Source organism: Eurypyga helias, unplaced genomic scaffold (genome assembly GCF_000690775.1).
Source record: "Eurypyga helias isolate BGI_N326 unplaced genomic scaffold, ASM69077v1 scaffold19667, whole genome shotgun sequence".
NCBI classification, from domain to species: Eukaryota; Metazoa; Chordata; class Aves; order Eurypygiformes; family Eurypygidae; genus Eurypyga; species Eurypyga helias.
In genome coordinates this window covers 629-19,298 of record NW_010262552.1, presented here as the reverse complement: position 1 = coordinate 19,298, position 18,670 = coordinate 629, and the positions used below count along the sequence as shown (strand labels likewise).

General features: G+C 39.4%; 1 protein-coding gene across 1 annotated transcript in view; it reads right to left on the bottom strand.

The window, feature by feature from the left end:
• Window positions 1–17,407, bottom strand: part of EFCAB7 (EF-hand calcium binding domain 7) — a 24,447-nt gene extending 7,040 nt beyond the window's left edge. Inside the window, exons 1-9 of the mRNA XM_010155775.1 lie at window positions 17,221–17,407; window positions 14,435–14,646; window positions 11,548–11,634; window positions 10,513–10,705; window positions 9,336–9,460; window positions 3,751–3,892; window positions 2,105–2,214; window positions 1,008–1,165; window positions 671–804 (exon numbers count right to left, since the gene is read on the bottom strand). Coding sequence (XP_010154077.1) covers window positions 671–804; window positions 1,008–1,165; window positions 2,105–2,214; window positions 3,751–3,892; window positions 9,336–9,460; window positions 10,513–10,705; window positions 11,548–11,634; window positions 14,435–14,646; window positions 17,221–17,407 — 1,348 coding nt within the window. The remainder of the gene's footprint in view (window positions 1–670; window positions 805–1,007; window positions 1,166–2,104; window positions 2,215–3,750; window positions 3,893–9,335; window positions 9,461–10,512; window positions 10,706–11,547; window positions 11,635–14,434; window positions 14,647–17,220) is intronic.
• Window positions 17,408–18,670: the final 1,263 nt, after the last annotated feature.

Sequence of the window (18,670 nt, the reverse complement as noted above, 5' to 3'; positions counted from 1 at the left end):
GTACAGCTGGAAGATCGTTAACGGCCTGTCAGCTTCCCTGTCTCACTGACGGGAGTCTCGGATCTCACGGCTGTCATACAGTGCAATATGGGCAATGGACACACCATGTATGAACCTTCAAAGGGCAGATTTTTAATGAAAAACTGCTTATGCCTGAAGAAAATATATAGCTGCTATAGGCAGTTTCTAATGCCTAATTTTCTAAACAACGATCATAAGGTCTAGATGCCATTTTTAAAGCATCATATACACACTGATTAAATGTCCCTCTCCACACTTGGCGAGATATCAGCAGTATCAGCTTAATCTGCAGAAAGTAGAGAGATTAAACGAATACCTGTTACAGCTTAATTCACCGTATGATCCATAATTAGAAAACCTGTAGTTTTTGGCAGCTATAAAACTTTGCAATTAGCAATGGGAAGAATTTTCTCAGCAGAAGGTCAGCTGCACACAAACCAGAATGAAGCAAATCAAAGGACAGGAGACTGGAAAAGGAAAGAAGAAAAACAAAGAAGAGAACAGTATGTGTGTGTGTCCTCAGTATAGGCTACAAACTGCAAACTGCTCAGTTCTTCTATACTATGTACACAGAAGGGTGCTATAAACAACAGCTTGCAAGCAGACGTATAGCCCTCGTTTGTTGCCTCAAGCACAGCAACGAACTTACCCTTACACACAGCCCATGCTTCCGTGTCACATTTCTCCCCACTAGTTCTCAGTTCAAAGAAATTGTATTCCTCCAGACTTAGAAGGCCGTTTCCATCCAAATCAATTGTTTCAAATATATCCAACAAAGCAGCTCTAAAAGATGAAAAAGGCAGAACTATTTCCAAATACTTTTGTTTCCTTTACTGTCTCATAATATTGTCGATAACTATTCAGTCTATTTGAGAATATTCTGTGCAAACAGTATTTTGGTAACACACAACTTGTTAAAAGGCAGTTGCTATTTGGAGCACACACTTTTGCAATAGTTCCCATGCCTATAGGGGAATACGACTCACCGGAACTCTTTGGTCAGAGCCAGTTCTCCATCTTCACCTCTGTACACCAGTTTTGCTTCTCCAGTAACTGGTGATTTCACCTTCTTCAACCTACAGCCTGTTGTGAATGGGAGGAGCCAGTAAATGCCCGATCCAAGCTCTCCTTTCCATCCAAACATCTACTCTTAAAGGAAGACAAACAAGTTGTCAGTTACTTCTCAAATGATACCTTTCTTCGTTACTAGTAATATTCATACAGAAGTGATTCACTACTTGAAAACACTGGTAATGCTAGGTTCTTTCCTTAAGAAGAAAACCAAACATGTCTACAGGGAGACGCTGTGTGATGCCATTTTAAAGACATAAAACCTAATGGATCTCTTCATTATAGAAAGCTAGAAAAACAGGACCAGAGATGAAGGGAGAAGAGTCATTACTGGAGCTGTCCAATAACAGTCCTATTGTTTTCAGATCTGCAACACTCTTTAATTGTTAAACTTTAAAACAAAAGCAGCCAGAAGCAGGCTGACAAAACCCACCGAGTTTCTAATTTCCTCCCTAATTTCCTGTTTAAAAAGTCACAAGTGACTAAGGGTTTAAGAACAAGCTGAGTTCCCTGTGGCTTGAAAGGGGAAGTAACAATGCTGCCATTTCTCTTCCCATATTTCTGCCATGGGATAAGAATATTCTGTGCACTATGAAGTTCAAATTCATATATATGGCAAGGAGAAAGAAAATTAAAGCAAGTTTTAACAAATTTTACCTTTGAACTTTTGGTTTTGAAGCTGCAAGAATACAAGTGAGTTGCCAGGGAGTATCTATACAGATAACCAGCAACTTGGCAATACCTGCCAACACCCCACATAGTAACACGGTCCTCACAGGGATTTCATTAAACTCCTACGCAAGTGACTTGCACTTCCGCCCATCCAAAGGGCATAACGAAGTGTTACATCTCACCTTGCCTAAGTGTTGTCAGTTCTGAAAGAGAACATGCACAGAACAAGTGTTTCTTTCTCTCCTCTGGTTTGAATTCCTTCCAAACACATGGGAACTCAGCATTAACCCATACACTAAAGATATGACAGTGAAAACAGGGATAAACACAACTATCTAACCTCTTTGTTGTGTTGTTCAGTAAAGCTCACAAGCTGTAGATTTTCTTCGGTTTCGTTTTCCTTCAGAATATACAAAGCTGTATCCACTGACAACCAATGACAAGGTTTTTCTAAAAAATAAAAAAAAGGAACATTCCCAGCAGAAATGCTTAATGATGGCACAAAATTGTTCTTCTCTGAACCCCAAAGCAGGTATTTCCATGATATTTATAATAGTGATCCCTGTTAACCTAAGATGGGAGGAGGGGGGGCGGAAATCATTATACACTGTCAGGATTTCCTTCCTACTTAGGCCTATCAGATAAATTCATAGAATCATAGAATGGTTTGGGGGGGAAGGGACCTTAAAGCCCACCCAGTCCCACCCCCTGCCATGGGCAGGGACACCTTCCACTAGACCAGGTTGCTCCAAGCCTCATCCAGCCTGGCCTTGGACACTTCCAGGGATGGGGCATCCACAGCTTCTCTGGGCAATTGTTCCAAGTCTTGTGACTGTCTTACAGATAATGATTACTGTTAATAGTTCTAATGTTAAAACTTTTGGTAGTTAAGGAAGCTATTTTTTATTCTATTATACCATCAGTACAACATTATTATTTACCACTTCTCTTTATACTAAGGCTCCTAGATATCTGCAATTAAGATGTTAGCAAAATTATATCACATTCTCTTCTGAAGTTCTGTAAAATATTGTTACAGTCCTCTTGACTGGAAACCCAGATTATATGCAAAAAACCTATGAATACCAGAAGATGTCCCCCTCAGAAGTATACATTTCAATCATTTTGAAGTAGCAAGATCCACCCAGATGGCATCCTGTAAGATTTGTCTCAGGTGAGACTGGAATGGAGACCTGATCTTTCATATGTTGAATAGATGTCCTTTGAATCTCCGATTTCTTGTAGCTGCTTGGTTCCTGAGGGCAATTGATCAGTGAGCTCTTCAGTGGTCTCCAAACTACTCAGATCACAGCAAAACAATGAACGAGGGACTGAGTTTTTCTACAGTTCAGGATCAAGAACACTGAAGAGTGGCTATAAGCCACACAACTTTGTTAAAAACTTGAAGATATATTTAATTTCTCACAAAAGGGTAATTGCTCTGCTAGCATGAATCCTTTCCTGACACACCAGTATTATGTTTTCCACTTCACAACAGAGCACAAAGATATTTCTACATACAGGACACTAATGTGCAACAGTGGAATATTTTTTACAAAAGACAAGTACTCTTAACAAGGTACTATACTGCCATAAAAAGCCATAACCTACTTTAAGTATTTACAGAAGTATCTGAGGTGGAGATTACAATATTCACTAAGTTTTGTATTGTTGTTCCCCACAAGGTGCATTAACACTTAAAGGGAGATGCTGCAAACAGCACGAACATTTCAATTTTGTCCTAAGAAACTTCACAAATTAGTGGCCAAAAATAAACGAAGAGATTGGCTGATTAAAGGGAGAAAGATATTGGACTTTTTGCTGATTTTCACTGCCCAGGCAGTGATCACAAAATGACAAAGCGTAACGTATCGTAGTATTGCAATATTGCAAGTACTGCAAGCGAGAAAGGGAGAGGTGCATCAGCAGAAAAGAAAACTTTCTTTTACAGAGGAAAATTCTCTGAAGAAATACAAACACACTTACCTGCTACCTGACGAAGGTTTAAAGGCTTGATGGTAATGCATACTGTAGACCTTTGGGGTAAGTGCAACTTGTACTTGTGACTAATGATTTCACCATCTTCTTCAAGGTAGAAGCATCCTTTGGATTGTGCACACTGCCATTCCTGGAAACCAAGCAAATATTAGCTGTTGTCTGGATCTTTCATCAAGATAAAAGCGCCTTCTCTGACATAATATTAATTTGATGATTTAATAAATCCTGCATAAAATACACAAGATACAGCACTGTTAAAAGTCATTTCCTCAAATAGCCATCTTTCACAGAGCGGTTAATAATTGTAAAAATGCCTGAAAAACATACAGATTACCCCAATGCTCAAAATAGTTGAAACAAAATTTAAATTGCCATGAAGAATCAAACTGAACCCATGAAATTCTCTGAGCTGTGTGATTTACCCCTGAAAGGCTAGAATTTTGCTACATTAGTTCCATCAGGCCAAACAAGCAGAGAACATAATTGATTAGCTGGACAATGAGGAGTTGTTTGCTCAGACACATCACAGACTCAAGTACTGGTCAAATTAAGTGGGGGTTCTTGGCTTCTGCCAAAACTATTGGAAACACAAAACGAAAACTGCTGTATTTGTGAATAATATGGTTCCTAGGGAAGATTATTTTTTTGGAGATTTTGCCAAGACTAAGAGCACTACATGCTTCTAAATTTTTTTTTTTTTTTTTGTAAACAGCAAGTCCCAATTTTCAATTTCAAATATAATTTGAAAGATATTTCTCTAGCAAAATAAAAATAAAGTCCTTATAGACATATTGTATGCCTTGACGAAGGGAAGGCATTCTTGATTTGCCTTCCCTGGTCTGGATTAAGTCCATGATTCCCAGTTACCTTCCTAGCATTGGCAGACAACGTTTCTGAGTGGAGCCTAGCAGAAGGATCTTTCAGTGCACTCTTAGCAGACCTGTCCAGGGCTGTACCTAAGCTTAGTGCTCCGTGTAACAGGCATGCTAACACAGATCTGAGAAGAGAGCTGGTAAAAAATGAATGTCTGCCAGCCGCTCCCAGTAAGGAGGCTGACTACCAACCCCATCTAAGGCCAAACAGCCTTCAGCAGAGTGCTGCATTTCCTCTCTCCCCTTAAAGCATCAGTTCTCATTCCAACACATTCACATGCCGTTGATGGTACTTTACCGTCAATGACCTAAAGGTGTCAGGCAAGAACTGGACTTTGCTAGTGTATGTACACCCAGGATGCCAAGGAACACTTGCCGCTCGATCCTAAATTTAGATTTCTCTATTCAGAACTCTACATTTCTTAAGAATAAAGATTACTCATGGACTCTCAGATTTAAGAGCCTGAAGTCCTGTGCCACAGCTCTGCCACTGATTTCTGCGGGAACAGGATCAACTCCCCTATACTAAACATTTCTCATTCAAACATTACTGAATTCATCTTCATTATACTCCTTTCTGTTTTAAGAACCTTCTATAGGTTAGACAGAACAAAGAGAGATATGCTTGGAGCAAACTCACTGCCTGTGTTGGCATAGAAAGGCTGCAGAATCTAATTCTTTCACGTCATTTTCTGCCTCTGAGTCACTCTCACTTTCTCTGTTTCACCCAAATAACACAAACTCAGCTGTGAAAAGAATCTTCACACTCAAGGAATAAAAAACATCCTCCTCAAAACACCAACATGGACAAATACTGAGAATTCCAAATTTTACTTACCCAGAAACTATGGTAATCTCAAATTACTTGTTATTATGGTAAGACTACCCTGCCCTAGCCAAGATGTTGATCTAAAAGCAACAATTATTTCAGCCTGGTAGCATAATGCATCATACCAGCTTTAGATGTCAACCTCTGCGAACTGTATTTGCACACAGGAGTATACAATACGGAGTACTTTCAACTACAAATACAATACACTCTGCAACTCACTTTGTGCTGCTCTTCGGTTTGGGATTTTTAAAGAAAATTAAGGCTTTGTTAAGGAACTTCTATGAGAGTTTAAAAGTAAACACACTTCCTCAGAGCACAGGCTATCAAAATGACAAGGATCAATTAAGCTATCTAAAAGAAAATGGGTCATTTAATCCCTGATGGAAGAAAATGGGTCATTTAATCCCTGATGGAAACCAATATCCAGGTCCCGTCCCTCCCACAGTCTTTTCCAACGTGCTGGATCCAGGACCTTCATGGAAACCTATTGTCTCTGCCAAAGATACAGAGGGAACACTGTTCTCACCAGCTATCCCTGGCCAGCTTCTGTGTCACAGCATAGACCCAATTAACAAGGCCACCTAGAAATGTCACACTGTTCTTTACCCGCGAGACTAGGTTTCTAGCGACAGGACAAGCAAAAGGGGTCCAATCACAAATATTAGTTAGGAAAGAATTGAACAGAGACAAAAAGTTACAGGGAGTTAGTGGTGAGGGTCAAACCTTGAACAACAGACAGGGCTCTCTCAGTCAAGCAGTGGATAACGGGAGTTGATATTAACAGCAGAGTCAACAGAAATCAGCGTTAGAATTCAAATACATAGTTTGTTAAATCATTCTAGTATCATTCCATTCCCAGGGAGCTGTGTATTCCAACACCCACAAGACCCCTAACTTCATCCAAAGTCCATGTGCAGTATGTTGAGATTTTTCCTTACAAGGTGATGCAGCTGAGGCAACTGGCTGTTAGCTCACACGGTCTCTAAGCTTTAAACCCTACAAAACTGTTTGAAAAATTAATGACATTTCAAAAAAGATCAGAGGGTTTGCTAATGAAGCAACATGGCTGTTCTTTGAGACATAACAGTGCATAATACATGTTTGAACAGCAGTCCAAATGTGCTATAACTACTCAAAAAAGATACCGTGACAATTTTCATGTACAAAAATAACTCTAACCACCATGTCCTACTCCCCCTTCCTCACTACAGCAACGGTCTTCAAACCACCATCTCACAGATGGATGGTAGCTTCATCCCGTTTGTTTACCTTCCATTTTTCTAGCTGTTATTTCAGATGAAAGACTAACTTTTTTCCAGTTTGCATTCAGATGGACATTGCTACAACAGGGACATCACACAATTCAAGAAAGCAGGGCAAATACCTCAAGAAACAACGTGCAGGTGAACATGTGAGCAACAGTAAGCCAAGTGTGACAATGCCTTAGGAAGCAAACACTAAACTCTTCCTGCAGAGAGCGTAAAGTAGTGCTATGTTCTCCAAATCATCCAGGTCAAATTACAAACAGGTAAATGAATTCGGGAAGGTAAAAGGTGATTTTCTGTTCTGATTTAATACGTTGCTTCAAAGCATAACAAGAGTTTTCAAATAATAGCCAAGGCAGAGGGAAATGTATTAGAGATGTTAGTCATCAAGAAGTGTCAGGGACTACCTGCTGCTGCCAGTGCTGGTCACTGCCCAAGTAAGGCATCCCACTGCTATTACAGTTTAAGTTATTACTGAACTCCTCCACACGAGTGCGTAATTCCAAACAAAAAGCTATGTGGGTGAGAAGAACTGTCCTGGTGATTAACGCAAAGAACTTCAGTTTAACGCTGTGTCTTGTACAAACCTGTTCTGCACGCACAGAAAAATTCCAGCTTACTCAACTGCATGAGGCTACTCGATGGATATGACGAGTGGGAGCACACAGCTCTATTTCAGGAAAAACACTTTTCTGAGGTATTTCTTTTGTCACCCACTGTGTGTAAAGGTCTTTCTCCGACTTCAGTAGAGCAGAATGCAAAGGTGAGAATCCCTAGCAGGAATAATTTAGCCACCCCATACAGAGAGAAGATTTTAGAACATGATACACTGCTTTGTATTTTTGTTAACATCTTTCAGTCTTGACTAAAACCAAAACAAAGGATATTTTGCAGAAATCTAGGATCTCCGTTAGCCATCTTTTAACTAATCGTGACTCAGCTACAGCTGAAACCCAACAGGCCAGTATGTTGTTTATGCACATCCGTAGCACTTCCGTAACTGTCTATTTTTTTCTCCCCGAAGTTATTTACATGGCATTGAACATGACACAAAACCCCACGGACAGAAGAAAGCACAGGGCAGAATGTGCTTTGAATACGTTAGGTTAAAATTAAAAAAATCTTAGAAAACATGTAAGTGTTGTTCATGTTTTGACCTCCACCAGTTTCTTCTGTCAGAAATGCAAAGCTGGCATTGGTCCAACTTCAGGATGACAGTATTTTCTTACTGTCCTAAAATAACAAGTGAACTGCAGGAAAAATAAGTATTTCTGAATATACGGTAACGAAGGAGAATTTTTGGGTGCTAGCTTCTCATCCGCACCACAAATGCATCACTGTGTACTTATTCATTGATTTTGACAGTTTGTATTGTGCCCTTAATAGTTAGGGTTAAAAAAAAAGGAGTAATTCTACTTAGACTTTTTCATGTTCATTGATGGATTTCAGGTCTGGTGTGATGCTCATCAACAGCAGTCAATAGCTCTAGCTGCTTGTTTTTCCAGTCAGCTCTTACTAGCTTGTGCAAAGCAAGAGGCATCCAAGATTGGGAAACCGTATGATGGTTTTATACACTACATATCACGTTTGCACAAGGTGAAATTGCAGGTTAAATTGCATGGAGGTCCAGATACCTAAACAGACTGCAAAAAATTCCTCTGAGATTCTGTTTTTAAATTTTAATATAGAACCAATGTCACTGTATAGCACTGCCGAAGATATAAAGGACTTCGGAGTTCAATAACAAATACAGAGTTGTTATTTGAAACAAAAATGTAACTCAGGAGAACAATCAGTTCAGTTTTCTAGCAGCAGTTGTACTATGTGGTCATAACCATTTTTTCCCTTTTATTCAGGAGTCTCAGGGTGCACATTTTTAATGTATCCTAGCAGTTTCTAGTTAATGTTTTATATTTCTACAGCTATTATTTTCTGCTGAAAGAAAACTAGTAAAGGTTCAGTCAAGAAAGGGAAAACAAAAGAAAAAGATCAATATTAACACTCTGCAAATATTGACTTAGCAAAGTGACTTTGTTGTCTTTTTCCCACAGGAATTTATATTGAATGAGTGATTTATTTGAAAGAAAATACTGATAGAACATATTAGTCTAACTAAAAATCAATATTTTCAGGCCACAGCATATATTTACAAAGTAACACCAACAAATTGAATATGCTCACAGACCTGTTATTTATTTCCAATTACCTTTCATATAAAGGTTTATGATACACAATCTTTCAGACTACTTAAGCATTTAAAGTTCTCACCAACCTAATAAATTATTCAATTTTAAATTTCTCAAAAAGTCATTAAACGTTTTATCCAACAGTGGTTTCATTTATAAAAAAACATACTTTGTTCTATTAAACCTTCACACCTGAAAAATTATTTTCAATAATGAGATGTCAGCAAAACCAACAGTATATAAAAATGTTACTAAGAATATGTATCAAGAAACCTCAGTAGTTTATAGCTGCCCTTGACAAACTATTAATAAAACATAAGGTAAAAATCAGAGAAAAACGGGTTCTTATTTAAAATGCAGTAACATACGTGCCTAGAGGAAAACAGCCTAATTTCAATAGGACTAGCGTACACGATACCTTCATTGTGTCTGGCTCAATTAGCTTTGTGTTGCTGTTGCTGCTGGCACCCATGCTGACAGTGGTAGAAACAGATGCTTTGCAGCTTTGAGCTGATGAAGGTCTTGAAGGAGTTCTGCTCTCACCTGTAAACAGAGATATTTAGTTATAATTACATTATTTCAACATGCTTCTAGTGCTATTTATCATAAAGCCTCACAGGTATAGGAACATACAGAAAAACTGAATGACAAGAACTTCAACCAGATAAGGTGACTTCCCTTGTACCTATGTAGCATTTAATAATTCGTTAGCCAAACATCTTCACGTCTCAGGCGAACAGGCATACGAATGGCAGAACCTTGGAACCAAATCTGCCTGAAGGACAAGAGTTACCACATGATTCCATTTACCTTGGAATCAAAGTACATCTGTCCTCAGTGGACAGGTTTAACCTGCTTCTAATTTCAAATTACTTCTTTTCAGGACAACATAGCATCCCTGTCGGAGAGCACATCACTTGTGCACAGTTGCCCAATGCAATTACTCTCAAGCCTTTACTTTCTGGTTCTTTACGCTGGGGCAGCTCTGCTGGTACGTAGCTAAATCCACAATTGTAAACTCAGTCTTCATCACTGTCCCCCCATCTTCAGTATTGCCTAGAACTGAAGCAAGTTGAAGTAAACACCAAATATTTCAGAGATGGTACCTTTGCAGTCTGTCAGCCTGTGGGTTTTTGTCCAGTTTGGGAACGTTTTTAAGTATCTTTGTAACTTCAGGAAGATCATATAACTCTCATATTGACTGTGCCTGGAAAGTAGCCTTGATAATTGAAACCAACAGACTGCTTATTGATAAATGTTTAAGGTTTCATCACTGATCTGGGAAGGAAATAGGTAACTCCCTATGCTGCTGCACCTGTGCATTCATTTTCTCTCTTCCCTCTGGACTGTGTCACAGCAGAGTCAACAAAACTCACCCTTAAGCATTTAAGAGCTTCAGACCATAGACGCAGCCAAAGGCCATTTGAACATGGGGGTCAGATACTCTACCGAGGCATGTATGTGACTGCCACAGCAGAAATGAGTATTAGTAACATCCTCACTACCTGAGAAAAACTAAACAAACACTCAACTGTTCATTGACCCAGAGCATGATCTCCAACAGAACAAAAACTCCCCATACGAAATACAAATACCTTTTGTTGGTGTTAGTTTGGGATCAGTTTTCCTCGAGACTCTTGGTGATGGCTTTGACACTGGCAGCGTGACCCCTTCAGAGGTTTCAGCCTGACTTCCAAACTGCTGCTGCCTCAACCGGCCGTCACCTTCCAGTTTCTCTCGTGCAGCCCTGCAGCACTGCTCACTGGTTGTCACGTACATGTCACAAAACTTTAGGTGAAGAAAATTCATCTGTTAAGTGAAACAATCTTTCTCACAGTTTTAGGGATTAAAATGTAACCTTAGTGAGGAAAGAACAGGTCAATAGATGTAAAGCATTTTCCTCAAAGCACAGTATGAGCTTTCATTTTCATGAATTTGAGTGACCACTCAAGTGACACAGTAAAATGGAGCCAGGAGGCCCAAATACTGAATGACAATTAAGTACAACTTTTAACCCAAGAGGTGATTTATATTTCTTTCTAGATACTCGAAGACTGAGTTTTTGGATTTTTTAAATGTATGATTTTTAATAGATTTTTAATAGTTTTTCTCCTATGAAACTTTATTTATGTACAAAATTTTGTGGACTGTTTATTCAGTTCCAAATTCAGCCATTGCTTAGACATTATATCAGAAAAACTGGTAAGATGTTGCATCTTGAAAATTAGATGCTTAACTCACATAATCATGTCACCCAGATGACATTATGAAATGCCACAGACACAGCAGCTCCTACTGATTAGCTCAGTTTGCTGTTGTTTATCCTGCCATCTCTTTAACTCTTACCTTCACACATGCTGTGAGGTTTTGGGCTTACTATCAGGCTCTGCCCAATACATTAAGTTCACTCATGGGATGTGAAATTTTCAAGGACAATAGCCAGATGAAGTGAGGGAAACAGAAATATACAGCCGCTTGTATTGCAGTACGTAGGTAGTTGCAGGGGGCTGGGGTAAGGTCATCAATGCACCACACATGGAGGTGGTACGCATTGTATTTGATTATGCTAATACTGTCAATCACATCAAGCCAGTAACTCACGATCATACAATTATCACTGTTTGCCATACCTTGTTGTAATCAAGTTTCCCACTGCAGTTAAAATTGGCTTGTTTAATAATGGCACTCACTTCATCCCAAGTCATTTTTTCACCTCTCTGCAATTAAAAAAAAAAAAACCAAAACCAAAAACCACCACCACTCAGTTTGGGTTCCTAATGAAGAATGCTCTTCACCCATAGCACACATTTTGTAAAAACACTATTTCAACATGCTTTCAGCGAACTTTATCTTGCAATACATTTAAATGGATTTTGATTTGAACAATCCAAATAAATTACACCCCTACAATGCTACTAAACACGGAACAGATGACTTGCATCAGTTTATGCAACGTTATGGTGTCTTCTGGAAACCTTCTGCGAATGACACATCAGTTTCAGAAAGTCTTCCTTGACGTGGGGAATCCCAGCTCTCTGTCATTCTTACTGTAGCATGTTAACAACCAAAAGCTAACTTCATAACAGTTTCACTTACTTACTTGAGCAATCCCTACAGCAGGCCAGTCTACACCCGCAATTCAGTTCCCTAGAAGGGTTACAATCTAGGCATGAATTTGCCTTGCACCAATCCATACTTGGAACCATCAGTGTGAAACCAAAGCAATTTCTCTCCTGTTGGAACCAAGCCCGAATCGTGTGTCAGAACACCTTCAAGTGCCCCGCTTGCAATGTGGGCACAAGGTACATCTCTCAGGAAGAAAGCATGTCTTCCGCAAGGTCCTCCAGCAATTTCCTCTACATAAATGCACGGCGCTGGTAGGAATGACAGAGCTATATAACTGCTGTACAGAAATCAACTCCATGTCGCTTTTCAGCTACACATGCATGGTGTGAATGTGGGACTGAAAACAACAAGAACTTCATTGTTGGTAACCATGTGACACCGACATATGGGCCCGGACCCATGGTGGACTGCAACATACCAAATCTTGATCCTCCCCTCTCTGAACAGCACCAATTGCTACTAGAGGTACATCCAGAAAGTTCTTCAGTCTGGGTCTATATAGAGCAGTGCCCTGACTTGACGTAACAAAACAGTTGATAGCTCTTCATGGCGTAACTACAGTAGCACTCAACATCTGTTACTTCTATCTTCCGTTACAAAAAGGATATTTCCTTACCACTGGAACTACATCATTTTGTTCATGCAAAATGAGAAATGAAGGTTCTGCCACAAAGCTTGAAGTAAACCAATTTTTATTGGGTCAACCACAATAAATACAGTATGTAAATTGTTTGCTCCTTCTGTCCCTGTTTGCTCTCTTCTACATTTCCTCAAGATTGTTTTATTCCCACTTTTGAACCCTCAGCTAGAAGTCTACTATTAGTCCATTTTTTAACTGTTACAGCTCCCCAGTGTTTGTGCTGGGCACAATGATTGACTTTTACAATGAAGGGGTTTTTTTGGCTGTACAGAGCAGAAAACTTGACAGAACATAGAAAGAAAATAACTGTAATCATCTGTGATGTCCATCTATGCGGTTTAAAGCCAGAGCATCAGCTCTACGCCAACTTGGAAGACTGTTTTGTTTCAGGGGTTTATCATAGAATGGTTTGGGTTGGAAGGGACCTTAAAGACCATCCAGTTCCAACCCCCCTGCCATGGGCAGAGACACCTTCCATAGCCCAGGTTGCTCCAAGCCTCATCCAGCCTGGCCTTGGACACTCCCAGGGATGGGGCACCCACAGCTTCTCTGGGCAACCTGTCCCAGTGCCTCCCCACCCTCTCCGGGAAGAATTCCTTCCTGATGTCCCATCTCAATCTCCCTGCTTTCAATTTAAACCCGTTACCCCTTGTCCTGTCACTACAGACCCTTGTAAAAAGTCCCCCCCAGCTTCCTTGTAGCCCCTTCAGGCACTGGAAGGCTGCAATAAGGTCTCCCCGGAGCCTTCCCTTCTCCAGGCTGAACAAGCCCAACTCTCTCAGCCTGTCCCCATGGCAGAGGTGCTCCAGCCCTCGGAGCATCTTCATTTTGTTTCCTTGCTTTGTAGATCTTCAGAGGACCTGGATTTTAATCTTGTCAACCCTCATCATTCTAACATACACTTGCTAATGTTTTCTTTAAAGTTCCATCTCCTACAATCTCATATCTTCTCAGCTGCTATTTAAAAATTCTTTTCTATCCCTTCAGATTATACAATGAAAACTAAAAATATGGTGGCAGTTCAGCAGCTAAGTAAGAAGTTCCAGATATTTTTTAATGTCATTATTTTAAGCCATATTGATGGTGTGTACAGGTTAACCTTGTAACATTTGCATGCTTTGGGTTGGCAACGCATAATCTCTGACCAAAGTATTGACTTACCCCCACAGAGCTGATCTTAAGACCACAGTGAACTAAATATAAGATCCAATGAAGTCACTAGTGTGAGAGAACATCATAGCTGTGACAAGACTAAAACACTGACCATGATATGTGATGTATAACTTACATAAATGTTATTTTTTGTATCTGCACACAGACAGACAGCTTGTGCGGGGAGAAGAGCAAAGGTTGACTCTTTTGGTAAAAGTTCAGAACCCCAAAGGGCTGCAGAGACCCTGCTGAGAACAGAGGGACTTGCACTAAGCAAACCAAGGGAGAGACACATGCTTCTCCATCTGTTATTCCACTGCAGTGTAGATAGAGCTTCAACAAAACATTCTTTGAAAGTATTAAAAATAGCTTCCCTGCCAGTTTCCACCTTCAAGGCACAACTGCTGAAACACAGACGAGTTATCAGCTGTAAGACTATAAGGGGAAAAATCATAGATAGCCACAGGAAACTAGACATAAAATTGCCAAAATTCATCAGGTACTGATTCATTTGATCAGAGTTCACACATTCAGAATAGTTTCCAAAAAATCTCTACTAATGGTTAAAGATGGATAATTAAATTTCTACTGATACTTACCATCGTAAGGATTTTGTAAAGTTCATCATGTAAAATATATCCAGTGTTATCTGTGTCTATCTTTGCAAATGCTTCAAGCAGTTCCATTTTTGTAGCTGGTTTTTCTTTTTTTAAAATAGTACAGAAATCATCAAAATTCAGTGCAGTCGTTTGGGAAGTCCAATATTTATTAATTGTCTTCTGAGAAGGATTTCTTCCAGCCTGTTGAAGTACTGAACAAAAAACCACAATATTAACTATGTATTCCAGCTGTCAGTAAAGGAATTCTCTCAAAACATTCTTTGCTCACTTTGCATTTTCAGACTTTATTTTTTTAAGCCAAATCAATCCAAGGGAGCAGTGGGCCCTAAAGACAGTTCTGCTGGTAATCTCAGCCCATACAGACTGTGACCTTCCCTGGCCTTGAATTCTGCAGTTTGTACCAGACAGGTTCAAGCAGCCCAAGGGGCAGATGAACATCTCCTGCCTTAATATCAAGAGCATACTATTTGTAAGCTTGCGCATTATTAGATCTCAAGTCTACAGAGATCCACCTAAACCATTCCATTTACTTTGCAAAAAAAAAAGATAGTGTAGAATTTCTCTCATACAATCTTTTATGTCACAACATGAATTTCAAATGTAAAGGAAATAGGATACCAACAGACAGATGTTGCCAAGGCCAACAGCCAGTATCACACATGCAACCAGTCCAACCCACGCCTGGCATTCTTCAAAATGAATTTGCCAAATCTCGTCAGCCTCAAAAGTCTTTACTGAAAACATCTTTTCATCATTTGCCAGTGTGAAGAAGGCATTATGTTTAACTGAAGTCAAAGTCACGGTCTACCTGAAACTGGAGAGGTGCTTTTATATCCTCACATATAATCAAACGCAAAAGATCCTTCAGCTCTACCTAGGCTGGCAGTTTGAATTTTAGCCAACTGACCAAGTCTATAGCGGCTGAGAGCAGCTCAGTAGCATCTGTGACATGAGGTGGTAGCATTCTCACAATCCTCAGCAGGCAACTGTGCCACCATAAAAACAAGCAAACAAAACCAGACACCTTTGTTGCTAATCTCAGATTGAATGCCAAGGGCTAAATAAAGACTTCTGCCCCGTCACCTCTACAAGCGGAGTCAGGAGAATACGGCAAGCTTACATCTTCATCCATGCAACGCTTGGGCACATAGCAATTGTTTAAGGATTGCAATGTCAAGGTCAGCCAAGGGCGGACAGTTACTCTGTTTTTGTTTACAGGGCTAGCCGAGTTCCCTGGAATGTCAATATAGCATGGTATTCACTTACATTTAACAGAGCTTCCTTCAAATATACAACAATTCTGTATTTTTATGTATCCTGGGAGATCAGCACTTGCCATACCCTAGAAGCCTCTCAAGTTTGTATTTTTTAAAGTTAAATTAGATGGCACCTTTCATTTCCACTTCTTTACAGACTGATTCTGCTAATTGCCTAAAGTAGTATTACACCAAAGGAAATGAAGCTACTATCCATGAGGAAGTAAAATGCCTACAGATTTTGCAGGGCCAATCTCTAAGTGAGTATTTCACAGTTTAGAATATTAGCCAAACATCATGTAGCAAGAGATGCTTAAACACTGGCACCACTCATTTGATAAATGCCAGAATTTACTTCAGATGCAATGTAAGTCTGTAATAACTCAATGCTTACAAATTTTAAAAGAAGTTCTTAAATATCTCTGAAAAGACCGGGAGCCTGAGCCACTAATTGCCCTTTCTGAGCTGATCTTGACACCAAAAATGCCCAAACACTTGCTATGTAGCGAGGCGGCACATGGACAGAGATGAAAGCCAAAATATACATAAGAGATGACTTTTCTTCACACCACTTCTATCTTAAAATCCAGATTATCCCAACCACCATTAGGATGTTATAAAGTCACTTTTATTACAGCTGAGAAAGGTGGATAATGCTAAGTCACATGCTGAAAGAATGTGCCTGCTAATGGGCAGAATTTCATGTACTGGTACAGGGGAAGAGTGGTTTTGCCTTTAGCTGTTGTTTAGTTTGTTTATTACAAACAACTGCAATGCCATAATACACATACCTTTTACTGGCATCATAATCTGTGATGAGGACTTGAGAAAGCAACCTGTACTACACCAATCCCAAATGCATTCTGAGCTGTACCCCACAACCCACAAAATAAAAATAATGATACATTCTGGTTCTCTTTATCTAACTGAAGGTTCATACGCTCATGCTTGCTTTGACAACCACCTGAGATGGAAATGCTTTCTTCCAACAAAGCAAGCTAAGATTTTCACACCATGAAACTCCAGGCAGAAAACAGGACTGGAAGACACTTTCCCAGGTTCCCTAACACAATCCCATGTTATTACATACAACCACAAATAAGCTTCTTCACAAAAAAAACCCCTAAAAACGCTCCAAGAAAAAAAGAAAAACAACTGAACCCACCCAACGACAGTACGACGTAGCACACACTCCTACAACTCAGAGAGTTGTCACCCAACACCTAGCAACAAAGATTAAGGAGCTGAGGAAAACAGAAAACTTTGAGGAATTGTAGTTTCTATAAACTCAGAAAAATCACCATGTGACTTATTTCATAACATGTAAATGATGAAAATGTCATTAAAGATACCAACACTTGAAATCTGAACCCTATCTGAAACTACCATAAATTCCTTGAAACAGTTACTCAGCTTATGCACTGGGATACTCTCACTGACTGCTGTTTGTAAACTACCCACTGCAACCATCACACACATACTTATGGGGAAAAAATAACTAATCGTTACCTAAACGGAGTTGTTCTTTTGATTTAATATTTTCCAAACTGCTTTTTAAAACAGCTAGGTAAGCTGCTCGGCAGTTCATGTAGAAGATTACTTCTTCTGCATGCTGGGACTTCTTTGCTTGGGAACTTTCCGAGCACGTGACACTCTGAACGGAGAAGGATGCATTATTCTCGGGACTGCTGGCCATCCTGTGAAGAGTACAGTTGCAGTCAGAAGCTGTTACTGGTTTGCCTGTTTAGTAACGTCTCTGCTTTGTCCGCTGAAACACAGACCAGTGCAAGTTACCCTAACATCTAGGCCACTTATTCCATCCTCTAAATCTGAGAGGGGAATACTTACCTACTTTTGTCAACATGAAGGTTTACTTTCATATTTCCAAGACTGATATAGCTGGGAAAGTGGGTAGTTTTAACCAGCTTCAGCAGAGACACTGCCTAATGTCATACACATCATATAACATTTTGTTAAAAAGTGACATAATAATTCTTAAACAGACTACATAATTTTTTTCTGGTGCCAACCCAAACCTGAACAGGTGGGGTTTTTTTCCGTTTTTACAGATATAACTTGATAAAACATACGGCTAATAGTAAAATTGGTCAAAATCGTAACCCTTAATTCTCCAAGTATGCAAAGTTAAACACACTTAATTCTACTTTTAAGAGTTATCTAAACATGATTATTAGAAATAAATAAGCATGAAGCTAAGAACCTGCATAAAACTTGGCATAACTTAGGCCTTTTACACACAAGAACACTACCTGTATTTTTTTTTCCATTCTTTTAGAATAAATGCATGTCTTATAATTGTAAGTTATTAAAACGATTCAAAGGAACGACTAATACTGTTTGCTCACCAATGCCCAGTAAACTTTAACAGCAGCTTTCTGCTTTCACCAAGGGTGATTAAGGTTTTTAGAAGGCCATCAGAGAGGGACACTAAATCGTGTTGTACCATTGGTCTAACAGCCTCTCATATTATTTTACCCAATGTTGACTTCAGAAAATATATTCCAATGTAATAAATTGAATATCTCAAGTTCAGCAACAAGACAACGACATCATAGGGTCCCCTTCAGGACTCATTGGATTTTTACTCAGGAGGCCTAAATCACTCACACCTTCTTGAGTTATACAGGTCTTTTACACTTGGGAAAGAAAGATAATAATCGCTTATCATGGATGAAGTACCCTATTTATAATACACAGACCGCCTGCCTGACACTTTAATATTACACTGGCATTAGAAGGACCCCATAGGGACACCGTGATACAGTCTGGTTACCGCAAATGGGTGTCACTATAATTAAGCACCAGTGTTACACACACAAAATGGAAGTGGGTTAAAGTCAAGGAGGAAAAGAAGAATAAATGTTAATTTTCCAGTAACTAGTTTATAAAATGTGAACTCTCATTTATACTCCTTAGGCTTCCCGTTACCGAGATATTT